At 40.4% G+C, this 13837-nt stretch overlaps 1 protein-coding gene across 5 annotated transcripts in view; it reads right to left on the minus strand.

Annotated features, from left to right (window-relative positions):
• The window catches only part of creb5b (cAMP responsive element binding protein 5b), a 455445-nt gene that overhangs the window by 408018 nt on the left and 33590 nt on the right, over window positions 1-13837 (minus strand). For 2 of the 5 annotated variants that reach the window (XM_043689526.1, XM_043689527.1), the window contains exon 2: window positions 1829-1900. The exons of 2 other annotated variants lie outside the window; for them this stretch is intronic. In XM_043689526.1, coding sequence (XP_043545461.1) covers window positions 1829-1882 — 54 coding nt within the window. In that variant the 5' untranslated portion in view covers window positions 1883-1900. Of the gene's footprint in view, window positions 1-1188; window positions 1233-1828; window positions 1901-13837 lie in introns of those variants that run through there. One more of the 5 variants, XM_043689531.1, reaches the window with a different exon arrangement.

Here is a 13837-nt window from a genome sequence, read left to right on the forward strand (position 1 = left end):
GGGGCAACTTTTTCACGCAGAGGGTGGTACGTGTATGGAATGAGCTGCCAGGGGATGTGGTGGAGGCTGGTACAATTGCAACATTTAAAAGGCATTTGGATGGGTATATGAATAGGAAGGGTTTGGAAGGATATGAGCCGGGTGCTGGCAGGTGGGACTAGATTGGGTTGGGAAATCTGATCGGCTTGGACGAGTTGGACCAAAGGGTCTGTTTCCATGCTGTACATCTCTCTGACTCTATTTGTCTATTTGATATTAATATAACTAATTAGCTACCATAGCTTTTATCAATAAGTATTTATTGAAGCGTGTAATTCTGACTGATATTTGCAAAGTCCATGGTGACTACTGCAATATTCCTCACATACTACCAGAAACTAAGCCAAATACTTCAGTTGATCAGTCTAACAAGTAGACATCACCTGCTGGCTGCCCTCCTACACCAATTTAAATGTGCCTACTCCCACAGTAACAGCCTGAGACATTGGCCTGCAATTAACCTACAAACTCAAATCATGTTTCACTTCCTTATTCATGCACAATTCAATTTCTTGGCACAAAAGAAATACCTTCTTTCCCAGGATATTTTGAAACTTGAAAGGGTTCAGAAAAGATTTACAAGGATGTTGCCAGGGTTGAAGGATTTGAGCTATAGGGAGAGGCTGGAACATCGGAGGCTGGGGGGTGACCTTATAGAGATTTATAAAATCTAGTCTGGTTTAGGGTGAGAGGAGAAAGATATAAAAGGGACCTAAGAAACAACGTTTTCACACAGAGGGTCAAGCGTGTATAGAATGAGTTCCCAGAGGAAGTGGTGGAGGCTGGTACAATTACAGCATTTAAAAGGCATCTGGATGGGTATGTGAATAGGAGGGGTTTAGAGGGATACGGGCCAAGTGCTGACAAATGGGACTAGATTAGGTTAGGATATCTGGTCGGCATGGTCGAATTGGACCGAAGTTTCTGTTTCCATGCTGTACATCTGTAAGACTCTACAACTCTAATTATAAATATTACTTTCTAAACTTATCTGTGATTTGAACACCTTCAGTCCTCAATTACGTGAGCTTAGAAGTGCATTGCATGCTAACAAACAGAATGACTGTCCAATATAAAGACAGAAAGACAATGTACGAGAAACAGAAAATAAGAAGTTAAACAAGGAGAAGCAGACAAGGGGAGACTTACAGAAACAGAGAGTGAACAGAGTCTTAAAGCTTAAAGAGTTTGTTCTGTTGTGCCACTATAACATGAATGGTATTAAATAGGACTTCCACTTGTGTACATGAACGCGCTTTCCACTTCACATCTGCCAAATTGCAGTGGCAAAGAGGAGCAGTTCTGAGGAAAGGCAAGAGTTACAGATTTAAGAACAAAAGTGAAAAACATAAAGTCCTGGAGAAGGTCAACAAGTCTAATAGCATCTGTAGAGAGAGGAACAGAGTGGACATCATGTCTAAGTTTTATTTTCTCCACAGGTGCTGTCAGACCTGCTGAAATTGTCCAGCTCTTTGTTTTTATTTCAAATTTCCAGCGTTCATAACATTTTGTTTTTGTACTATATAGCAACAAAAGATACTCTACATACAGAGCTGGAGAAATCTAGAACATAGACTTACAGGTGAAAGCTTCACTTGTACAAGTAATGACACAACTGACTTAAGTAAACTACATGTTTGCTGTGTTATAACTTCTATGCTTCTAATCTGAAACTTAGATAATAGAGAAAATCACAATCTTATTTTAAGCAGAAACTTACTGCTTACCAGATAGTTGTAACAAAACAATGATTTCAAGAATACTTAGCTAATCAGTCAGCAATACTCACCTGTGCACAACCTGGAGCATTGCAAACGAATGGCCGGTCTTGCTCCAAATTCATAACTGGCTTTGAATTAATCTGACAACCAAATACACAACAGCAAATAAATGAATGGCATCTGCATTAACATTTGAATAAGCTAACCTGTATTTAATAAATAAATGCAGTTACGCTTTTTTTTCTCACAATCAAGCTCAACATTCAATTTAATCCCTAATTAAATCTAATTTGATTATGCTGAAGGCAAAGAAAGTATTTTAAGAAAAAGCAATAATTTCAATACAAGTAACGATGATCACTGTTTCATGGTTGCATTTTTAATTTTCATAGTCTGAACAAATACTCTTCATTTTCAGACCATGGGAAAGCCCAAACCCTGACCTTTAAAGCCATTCGAAATACACATTGTGCCCATGTATGACATAATTTCGGATTTTTGCCTTTCCACACAAACGTTGGACTTGCAATATATTCTTCAAACAGCCATTGACTTTGTGAGTATTCTGGGTGTGAAGGCTGACCCTGTTTCTCCAACAAGGCAGCCCAACTCCCACAGACCCCCTAACGTTTACTTATTTAGCCTCTCAGTTCACCTCCACTCAGCCTCACGCCTTCTCAGATCACCCATGCTACCTATGTCTCTTCACACCCAACCCATATACCAGCCCCTCAGATTGTTCATGACACCTAAATGTTACCAACCCCTGTACCCCCCCCATAGTCACTCACCCGTAATTCACTGTACACTGTCCTCAGAAATTATGAAAAAGGAGAAGTGAATTATTTTAAAATCATTGGGGAAAAAAACTAAACTTCTAACAATCTAGTAAAACCCTGAATTCATCCAAACATCATTGACACCAGAGACAAAACGTTCTCCTGTGTGAAAAAAAGTGCAATATTTGAAGTGCCTATTACATTTGTAAACAATTAAGAACCACATTAAACCATAATATTACAGCTTTTTAAAAATGTCAGCCATTCTCAGATCAATAGACCATCTGATGGGCTCAAGCCATTACTAGCTTTAGAAATCCAGCCAAGCATTCATAGTGGTCACAGCCTTCTTCACAAAACTTTGCAGCTACATTCCCTGAAACTGGTAGAACACAATTGTGTTCAATTTCCATTTCAAAGTAGGGTATTAGTCAATCAATGGAGAGCAACAGGCAAAAGGATCTATCTTTTCAATTTTCAAAAGCAGTTTTTTAAAACAAAACAGATTGGTCTGTCAATTAAAATCACAGCGCAAAACATGACAGCATAAGCTGACAAGGCTTCTGTTTTAAATGAATTATGGCATTGCCTCCAATGGAAAACTATTGTAATACATGATGCTACTTTCACATTGGTGGCTAATGGAAGCACCTAAGTAGGACAGATCCCTATGATGAATGACCACATTTGAAACACATCTATATTACAAGACAGCATCCAATTGTGAAATATGAAAGCACCAGAACATTTTCCACTTACCTTTCAGAATATTCTGATTTCCTCAGCAAGATTTCCCCAGTGGTCACGAGTTTTTTTTAGGACTTGTACAAACCCAGACCAGACCACAAAAAATGTGTGCAAGAAGCGGTGCAATTTTGCTTTACGGCTTACAACGGGGATCTGACCTTGCCCTTTGGGGCAGCACGATGGCTCAGTGGTTAGCACTGTTGCTTCATAGCACCAGGTTCAATTTCACCCTCAGGTGACTGTCTGTGTAGAGTTTGCACATTCTCCCCCTCTGTGTGGGCTTCCTCTGGGTGCTCCAGTTTCCTCCCTCAGTCCAAGGACGTGCAGGTAAGCTGGATTGACTGTGCTAAATTGCCCAAAGTATCCAGGGATATGCAGGATATGTGGATTAGCCATGGGAAATGCAGGGTTACAGGGATAGAGTAGGGGATGTGTCTGGGTAGAATGTTCTTCAGAGGGTCAGTGTGGACTCACTGGGCCAAATGGCCTGCTTCCACACTGTAGGGATTCTATGATTTCTAGGAAGAGCATGTGAATTCTGAACCAAGACCTTCCAACCCTCAAAAAAGCCAAATTAAAATGATGTGAGATCGGGAATATTGAAGCAATCACTTTGTCCAGCGAAAAAAAGTTAAATTATTTACAGTTTGATTTGTATCTCCACTGGAAGAAAAGAATCTCACCCTAACAATTACTGCTACAACACAGTGTGCTCTAAAAATGTTTTGAGGCTCCATTGCCTATGTATCAATCCCAGAGTTAAATAGCATCACCACTCTTGTCTCCAAATTTACATACCCTTTCTTAGGTACTACTATGCAACAGCTAAATATTGAAGTGATAAACACAATTTATTTTAACCCTGACACAGAAGCATCTTTATTCCCCTTTATCCTTTTTGCATGGGTTTCAACTGTGACATTACCACTGAAAAATTAAGTTGAAAATTAATTTTGACCTCTCTAAAAATGTTGGGCAGCCTCTTTCTTAATCGTCAGAATTAACAAAGAAACAAGTACGACTCCACTCCAAAGAATGGGGTGCAAGCAAAATGGTTGACGAAGAAACACATTTACAAGATTTACTCCAGAATTGGAATCATTTTATTAGACAACTGTGGAAAACTGATTTATTGTAGATTATGAAACTTTCTTTCACTTGAACTGTTAGCTGATGGGTTACAATTATTTTTAAGACATTGCTTCCAAGTTGCTCCAGGCATATATAGCAGTGACTTTTTGTAACAATAGCAAGAGGCTGACAGTTATACAGTTCAGATTAGAATTTTGCCCAACACAAGGGTATTTTGTGTATTTTGTCTGAAAATGACAGGGAGTACAGAGCATTTCCACTGTGTTTCGAGCATACAATAGTCTATAACACCAGCAAAAGTTTGAAACACAATAACACTAGTCACTACTAGTTATTCTTCTTTGTCCACTGTTACTCTGTGGCACTGACTTCTTGCTGGTAGTTGACATTGGTGGATCAGATGTGGGCAACTTCAGCCTAAGACCTACTCTGGTTTGGTGCGTCTATCATGAGGCTGGAAAGTGACTGTGTCTTGGCTTCCCTCAGGCTTTTGAAGCTCCCCAAAAATATTTAACTGCTGGACCGAAGATGCAATCAAAGTATCTGATGCTCATCAGAGTTCATATAAAATGGGCACCCACAAGTAAATTCATTCATCCATGTTAGGTCCTTTTGGCAGAGAAGTCAGTCTGACTAGTAGTTGTTAAATGTTACTGCCCAGAGATTTAAATGCCTATGATTTTTTTTAACTTTGTCACAGAGGCAAGCTGCTTTCCTTATCCCATGCATTCCCTAACTGTTTTTGCCAAGGACTTTCAAGTGGCTGTGGTCCCTTAGCACCTATGAGTATCACATTGGCTACATGGCTCAATGTTTTCTTTTTCCAAACCCTGCACTGTCAAAAGAGGAAAACTAAAAGGCACATTTTTCACATTTTCTTCCAATGATTCAGGTGTTTTATGCCTCTTCCAGAGAATCTCATAGAATTACACAGTACAGAAGACTCTTCAGCCCGTTGAGTGTGTACTAATCCATTTATGTAGGCTGAGGCAATTGTATGGACATGTTCAAAAGATCATGATGTTGATACATTGGGGTGTTTGACCCAAAAATGCATATACTGGTATTTGGTAAGGTGTAAAAACTAACCCAAACCCAATCTGAACCTACCTTCAACCCACCCATTTCCAGGTTTAACAGAGGCAGGTGCAGTCAAATTACTCCAAGATGGTAGAGTGATCATCACATATTATAATGAGGCTGGAAGGTTTAGATTTAGCTTGTTTTACAAATTATCCATGGCCAGCCAGGTTCTCAGGCCTCAGGGAACTTAGAAACTGCTTCAGGGAAAAGGGCCTTTACAGCATTGTCTGTGGCTCAAGAAGAACAAGAGCTTTCCACCAGGAGCCCAAAGAAATTCTATTGGATTGCATAGATCCCAATGAAGAACAACCCCTCACCCCAATCACACCTCTAAAGGCAGCCTATGGTTTAGGGATGCGTGGGGCTGTGATTTCACACACATCCACGTGGAAGTCAAAGATCAATCTCTCCAATGTTTCCAGTGGGAGATCCTGGCTCTACATGGGGCTGTGGCACACCCTGGAATCTACTCAGATTTGCTGTAGTAAAGCCTTACATCAGCTTGTTGCTTGCTGGGAGAGTAGGATAATCCCAGGGGAAGAAAACAAAGGATATGGAGTTAAAACTCCACAGCAGTGTGGAGATCAGGATTTCTAAAATCTAACACTCAACTGCACAGATGCACCCTTTGCAACCTGCCCCCTTAAGATCAATCTCTATGACATCCAAAAGAGTGTTCATTACGAAAGCTCAGTCTAAGCTGAGGATTTTGTTCAAAAAGGATGGCCATACTCTCAATAATTGTCAATGGTGTGGTTAAATAATCATGAACCACTGCATAAATGCAATTTGTAGACTGTTCTGTAGACACATACAGACTTCCCAGTCTGTTTGGCAGTGTTAAATAACTCTATGAAATATTGATGCTGAAAAGCCAAGTATCATTTGCTTGCAGACTCTGCGAGGGTCAAGTCCTAGAGCTCAGCAACAATAGGTGTTTTCAAGTTGACTATGCAATATTGGTATCTTCAAATGTAACCACAATTTATTCTTCCTCACTTATGCTCAGTGACTCAGTGATTCACTCCACTCAGGGAGTTGCTTTGTAAGGCATGGATACTGGATGCAATCTGAACATCAAGTTTTAATCTTTCTTCATCTTCAGATTGGAAAGATCCTAAAGTAGAATGCTGTTAGTGAATCAAACAGAAAATAATTTGAAGAAAGTGAGGACTGCAGATGCTGGAGATCAGTGTAGCGAGTCTGGTGCTAGAAAAGCACAGCAGGTCAGGCAGCATCCGAGGAGGTGCAGAATCGATGTGAAGAGAAAATAATTTGAAACCAACATAAATGAAATCATATTATATTGCATATAAAAGTAAACTAATCACCGTTACACATCCTTCAATGCCTTTTATGCAGTGCTTTTGCCTAGCCTAGTGCTCTGAAGTATTGGTAGCCCAATGCAACACAGCTGATGAAAGGCTGCTGAGATTCAGCGGAGGAATGCAGAACGTTTTGGATGGTGATGTCAAGCACCTCTGGACCCAGAAATCCATGTTTTGGACTGCACCAAGCTGGCATGTTTGATACAGTCCTGGCTGGCAGGAGTTAAAGAACAAATCATATCAACCTGAAAGAAAACTGCATACTTCCACCCTACCGAAATATTGCTGCTCACATTGCTGAAACATTAATAGATTCGAGAACAGATTACTGTGAAGCCGTGCATGATGACAGCAGTCTTGGCTTGTATGAATACATTGAGATTACATAACAGAAGTCTCATCCACTTCATTACTCATCCTAGAATTGGTCCCATTGCCTCAGTGGTTGAATATGCCGAAGTTGCAATAAAAGCTGAGACATCAGCCATTGAATACATCATCATGGTTTGAGCCACCAGTGTCCAAAATCATTTGACCACTTTTTTGGATTGGACAAGATGTATGTCTAAGGGATGGACAAAGCCCTCCATCGGATAGTGTCAGACTTCTGTATGCTCCTGGATATTGAACACAGTATTTCTGGTAGGATTTGTGATACATAAAGCATTTCACTGATCAACCTCTATTGTGGACTGGCCCATCATAGGCCTTGCCTGAGTCCTCCGCAGCAGAATTTATGTGTGACCTTGCCACCTAGCAAGCTGGAACCTGCACTATTCTAATCTCCTAGTCTGGTTTTAGTCCAGTATCACACCACATATATATTCTATCTCTAAGACAAGGCTGGGCAGCTCAACCAGGTGAAATGCTCCTCTTGTATGATGTCAGAAGTCAGGAATACTTCCAGCTTCCAGGATGACCACATGTGCAGAAATGCCTCAAGATGCAACAAGGGAAAATCCACATTTTGGATCTGGATCAGGGGCTGGAGTATCCATATGGCTGAATCTTTGTGGAAAGCACATACAGTGGTCACACTGCAAGTAAACAATGCACAGGAAAAAGAGAACGGGTGACCAATAGATATAATATAAGTAACAGGCAGGTAGTTCAGGAATTTCCTGAGTCATCTCTCTCTCTCTGACAGACTTTCCATTTTGGATACTGCTATTTTGATACTCTTTCTCAGGGAATACAGGGTGCCAAGTCTGAGACACTAGGAAAACAAAGTGCAAGGGCAATAGCGATGGTGGATTCTGTTGAACAGATAGAAGTTACTGCAGCTGAGATATCAGCACAGTATTTTGTCTTTCCGGTGCTGCAATCAAGGATGTCACTGAGCAGCTGCAAAACATTCTGAAAGGGGTAGGAGAACAGCCTGAGGTGACAGTCCATGTTGGTAGCAATGACATGGTAAAAAAAGGGATGTGATCTTTCAAGCAGAATATAGGGAGCTAGGAAATAAATTATAGACAGTATATGAATAGCTGAGTCATCTCAGGGTCACCCCTGATGCCAAGAGCTAATGAGATAAGGAATAAAAGAATAGATTGGTTGACTGCACGACTGACGGTATTGTGTTGGAGGGGGATTTATATTCTTAAGGCATTGGGACAGATTCTAGAGAAAATGGGATCAGTACAAACTGGATAATTTGCATCCCACCAAGGTTGAGACCAATACCCTCAAAAGGGATTTTCTAGTGCTGTTGGGAGCATTTAAACAAGAATGGCAGGGTGTGGGAAGCTTAGTAAGGAATCAAGAATGAGGGAAACAAAGATAGAAATGAAAAACAGAAAAATATAAAGAAAACAAGGGCTTGAAGGAAATAGGACCACAATTTAAACCATCTTGCAGTGTGCTACTCAGGACTCCTCAGACAATGAATCAGTCTCCATGCACATGCAGCAAGACCTAGCCAAGATTTGGCTTGGGCTGATAGTGACAACATTAATCATTGAACTTATGGACTCAGCAACTTGCACAGTTGAGTTTAGTTTTAACAACATAACATATGCCAAATCAAATGGGGTTGACATGGGATCCTCGCTTGGCCCAGCTCTCGCAAACATCTTTGTTGGATTCTATGAGAAATGTGTCTTCAGTGGAATGACAGATGACCTCCTACATGTATAATTCTGATGTACAGTTAACTTATTTGCAAGAATTGAATCTGCGACTGCACGCAACAATTCTCTTACATGTCTTAATGAGTTCCACACTGCGCTCAATTTCATCTTTAAAATGAACCAGTCAATTAAGCTTCCTTTCCTTGATGTTTTAAATGATAAATTGCCAAGAGGTTCTCCACTAGTGTCTACCTCAAATCTGCCTTCACTGTTCAATATACACGTTAGGATTGTTACACTTCCATGAGCTATAAAATTGGCTTTAATCAGCAACCTTGGAAACTAAACAAATCATTTCTTCATCATGCAAACTGCTACTACATAGTAGCAAAGCAAGAGGTATTCATTACAAACAAGATGCTGCTGCAAAGCCACCAAGACTTCTTGGTAAAAACAAGGACTGCAGATGCTGGAAACCAGAGTCTAGATTAGTGTGGTGCTGGAAAAGCACAGCAGGTCAGGCAGCATCTAAGGAGCAGGAAAATCGACGTTTCGGGCAAAAGCCCTTCATCAGGACGATGAAGGGCTTTTGCCCGAAATGTCGATTTTCCTGCTCCTCGGATGCTGCCTGACCTGCTGTGCTTTTCCAGCACCACACTAATCTACACTAAGACTTCTTGTCTATCATGCAATTTTGCCTATTTTGTTTTAAATACTGTGCCATTGTGATACGAGCTATGTGGGCCATCCAGCCCAAAGATTAGCAGATCTTAGCAGTATATCCTTCTGTCTGTTCACAACAAGCAAATTACTGACCATATCCAAACAACCCATGCTTGCAAAACTCAAAAAGTTATGTCTAGCAATAGATGCGTTTCTGGAATTGGAAAATATTTTATAAGTGTGAATCTTGGAATTGTTGGTGTTAAAGGAATCTATCTGTACATATACAATGAACATAGTAAGTTAGCTTGTAGGTAACAGAAGGAGAGATAAGATTGCTATGACCGAGTTTGAGCATTGCACTGTTTTCTTTACGAGTGCCACTCCTTCACTGGTCACAAGTTTTAAATTTAATCAGGATGGTGCTCTGGCCCATAATATTGGTTTAAGACTGTGTCAGAGTTAGATGTAAGAATGAGTCAGCCAGGTTTCTTTAGTCAACAACAAAGAACTGGGTTAGATCCAAAAACAAACTTACTCAAATAAGATGCTTAGCGTATTGATGAACAGTTTCGGTCATGCAAATACACGTATGTTTATTCCTTTAAAAAAAAATTCATAAACACATGCATGTCAGAGAAGAAAGAAAAGAATGAAAACTCTGCAAAATGTTAACATTAAATTACTTTAGTTAGTAATAATTAAGTCCATTAATAAAAGGATCAGTTGCCAGACGTCCCAAATGGTATTCTGATTCTATAACTATTCTGCACCTGCAAGCTGCTGCCACTGAGGTCCCTTCCTAGAATTGTGACTGTTGGCTGAATTTCCTTTGCTTCAGATAGTGAGGTAGTGTTAGATTTTCAGGTCATACACTTTGCTGAGAGGAGTTGCACAGAAGGAGAGAGAGGAGGTAATGGGCTCTTCAAACAGTCAAATTCTCTCTCTGATTGAACTCAAAGTTCCAATAGTCTTATTCAGCCATACACTGAGCCATGTGACCTTTTTCTAAAATGTATGACTCCTTCCAAGCTCCCTGTTCCTTGTAGGTACAACATTATTGTTGAATCCAGTGCCTTTTCCTTAGCAAAGTGTCCTTTGTTTTAACATTCAAGGCATATTCACATGGGTCCATAAAAGCCTTTTAAAAAAAAAACTAATATTTGGCTCGCATCTCTTCATAACAATACACTTGCAATGAAGACAGTACATTGAAGTTGGTTCAAGGAATGAGAAGCTAAGTGGCAGAGTGGTTAGCACTGCTGCCTCACAGCGCCAGAGACCTGGGTTCAATTCCCGCCTCACGCGACTCTCTGTGTGGAGTTTGCACGTTCTCCCAGTGTCTGCGTGGGTTTCCTCCGGGTGCTCCGGTTTCCTCCCACAATCCAAAAATGTGCAAGTTAGGTGAATTGGCCATGCTAAATTGCCTGTAGTGTTGGGTGAAGGGGTAAATGTAGGGGAATGGGTCTGGGTGGGTTGCGCTTCAACGTGTCGGTATGGACTTGTTGGGCCGAAGGGCCTGTTTCCACACTGTAACTAATCTAAGTAAACATAACTTAATCTGTGGAGTTTAGAAAAATGAGATCTCAATGAAACATACTTATTTCTGAAAGGGTTTGATAAGGCAGCACTGAGAGGTTGTACCCCAGGGTGAGGAATCTAGAGCACAGTCTCAGGACAAGGGCGAATCATGTAGCAATAAGATAAACAAAATTTCTTAAACAGTTACAAGTCCTTGTAACTCCCTACTCAAGATGTGATGTGATTGCTTTGATGTTGAGATAGACAGATCTTTGGCCTCTTGGGGAATCATAGGATATGATGAACACATGGAAAAGGATTTGAAGATCGGCCATGATCATACTGAATGGTTGCAAGTTTAAGGAGCCAATGATCCAATCACAAGTTCTTGAAATGGTTAGGGAAGAGAAAAAAGACTGCAAAACTGACTGATGGAAGGAAAGTGGTGGAGTAATGGTAATGTCACTGGAAAAGAAACTCATAACTCTAGGCTGAATTCCAGGAATATGAGTTCAAATACCCCAATGGCAGATGGGAAACTTAAGTTCAATAAAAAAGGTAGTTTAGATTAGATTACTTACAGCGTGGAAACAGGCTCTTCGGCCCAACAAGTCCACACCGACCCGCCGAAGCATAACCCACCCAGACCCATTCCCCTACATTTACCCCTTCACCTAACACTACAGGCAATTTAGCATGGTCAATTCACCTAACCTGCACATTTTTGGACTGTGGGAGGAAACCGGAGCACCCGGAGGAAACCCACGCAGACATGGGGAGAATATGCAAACTCCACACAGAGAGTCACCTGAGGCGGGAACTGAACCTGGGTCTCTGGCGCTGTGAGGCAGCAGTGCTAACCACTGTGCCACCGTGCCGCCACAAATAGCAAGCATGTTTAATAGCAAGCATATAATGATTGTTACAAAAACCCACCTCGTTCACTAATGTCCTTTAATGAAGGAAATCTGCCATCCCTATCTGTTTGGACCTACATTTGACTCAAGATCCACATCAAAGCAGTTGACTCTTAACTGACCTCTGGGCAATTATGGAAGAGTAATAAATGCTAGCCTAGTCAGCCATGCCAACATTGCCTGACTGAATAAGGAACCGAGAGATGCTTCTAACTTCATGGAAACAATTCTCAAGGCCTCAGTGTAGGAGATAGCTAGAAGAAGTGTCTACCACTGACAGGGGTCTAGGAGATTCTCTAAACAAATCTTCAGACGTAAATGAGACCAGATGTCCAGCATGATTAAAGCTGGACATGTAGCCTAACAGATGCAGTGCCACAAGAAAGTCAGTGAATTCAAAATGGCAAAAAAAATCAGTAAATGAACTTTCAAAGTCCACAGCATTACCCACGAACCATTAGACAGAAACATTGCTCATTACATTACCAAACCCCACCACCCTATGATTACTAATCTACCAAAAATCTCAATCATTCATGACTCATACCTAACATTCATAACTTCACTTGACCTTCACATACTAAGCAACAAAGTTTACATCCACATCTCACAGCTTTTATATGCTGCCAGTTGTTCAACCATGACAGCCAATTCACGAAAGAAAATCACAAACTCTTCTCTGTCTCTTGCAGAGGAAGATGGTACAAAATTGGAGGGAGCAAAGCCCGACTCATAGGCAAGAGAGATGGATGGCTTGTTTTCCTACATTATTAGCTCCTATGCAAGGAACATTTCAATTTTAAAGTTCAGATCTTTGTTTTTGGAATCTTTATACACTCTTATTACTTCAGTATTTTCATCCATCCTCAATTCACAATGCTATCTGCAGACATCTAATTCTGGTCTGTTGTGCTTTCCTAATTTTCAGTGCTCTATAATTGATGGCCAAGCCCTTAGTTGCCTTTGTCCTAAACATTGGACTTTCTTCACCACAATTCTGTTTTTTCCTCCGTTAAAACGGTTGTTAAAAACTACACCTTTGATTAAGCTTTTGGCCAACCGCCCTAATATCTCAAAAGCAATGTAAGAGCCAGTGCTGTGAATAAGAACTCCAGTGGTCAGACAGCACCTGTACAGGGTAGGAGAATTAACCTTCTCTTCACATTTACTAACTAACCTACTGCCTCATATGGCCTGTGGAGTGATGTAAAAGTTTGGTTTGTAATATTCCCGTAAAGTGCCTTGGGCCATTTTGTTAAATTAAAACAATGCTATAGAGATATACAATGCTGTTGAATACTGGAGTGCTGTTGAATACATCAAGTTAGATTAAATTGTTTGTTTCTATTGGCATTTTTATGGCATTGTGGAGGACACTGTGATGGTCAATATCAAAGAGAAGGTAAGGTATAGGACTGATACTGCATGAGGAATAAAAGTTTTGTTCACTATTGCCACACTGAGATGAGTCAGACAGCCAAACTGAAAATAGATGCACTGGTTCCCTTTTCCCTTCATTCACTTACATTACTTCTCACTTTCCTCAGTTGTTTGTCATATATCTGGTGTCAAAGGTTTACGTTCTCATTATGGCAAAGTTATGCAGATGCAAAAGAGTCAGCCATATTGTTGTCTGGAACCACATGTGTGCTCAAACAGGTAAGGATAATGGATTTCTTTCCCTAAAGGACATTCATGAACAAGATGGGTTTTAAGAATTAACAGAGATGATATGATCACCCTTGAACCAGTTTCATTAATTCTATATTCATTAACTTAATTTGAATTTTGCCATTTGTCTCGGTGGGATTTGAAGCCACCATTTGAACATTAGCTTGATCTTTGGGTTTCTAGTCCCATTATAACACTACTAAGTTA

The sequence above is a fragment of the Chiloscyllium plagiosum genome, chromosome 5, assembly GCF_004010195.1.
Source record: "Chiloscyllium plagiosum isolate BGI_BamShark_2017 chromosome 5, ASM401019v2, whole genome shotgun sequence".
Taxonomy (NCBI): Eukaryota; Metazoa; Chordata; class Chondrichthyes; order Orectolobiformes; family Hemiscylliidae; genus Chiloscyllium; species Chiloscyllium plagiosum.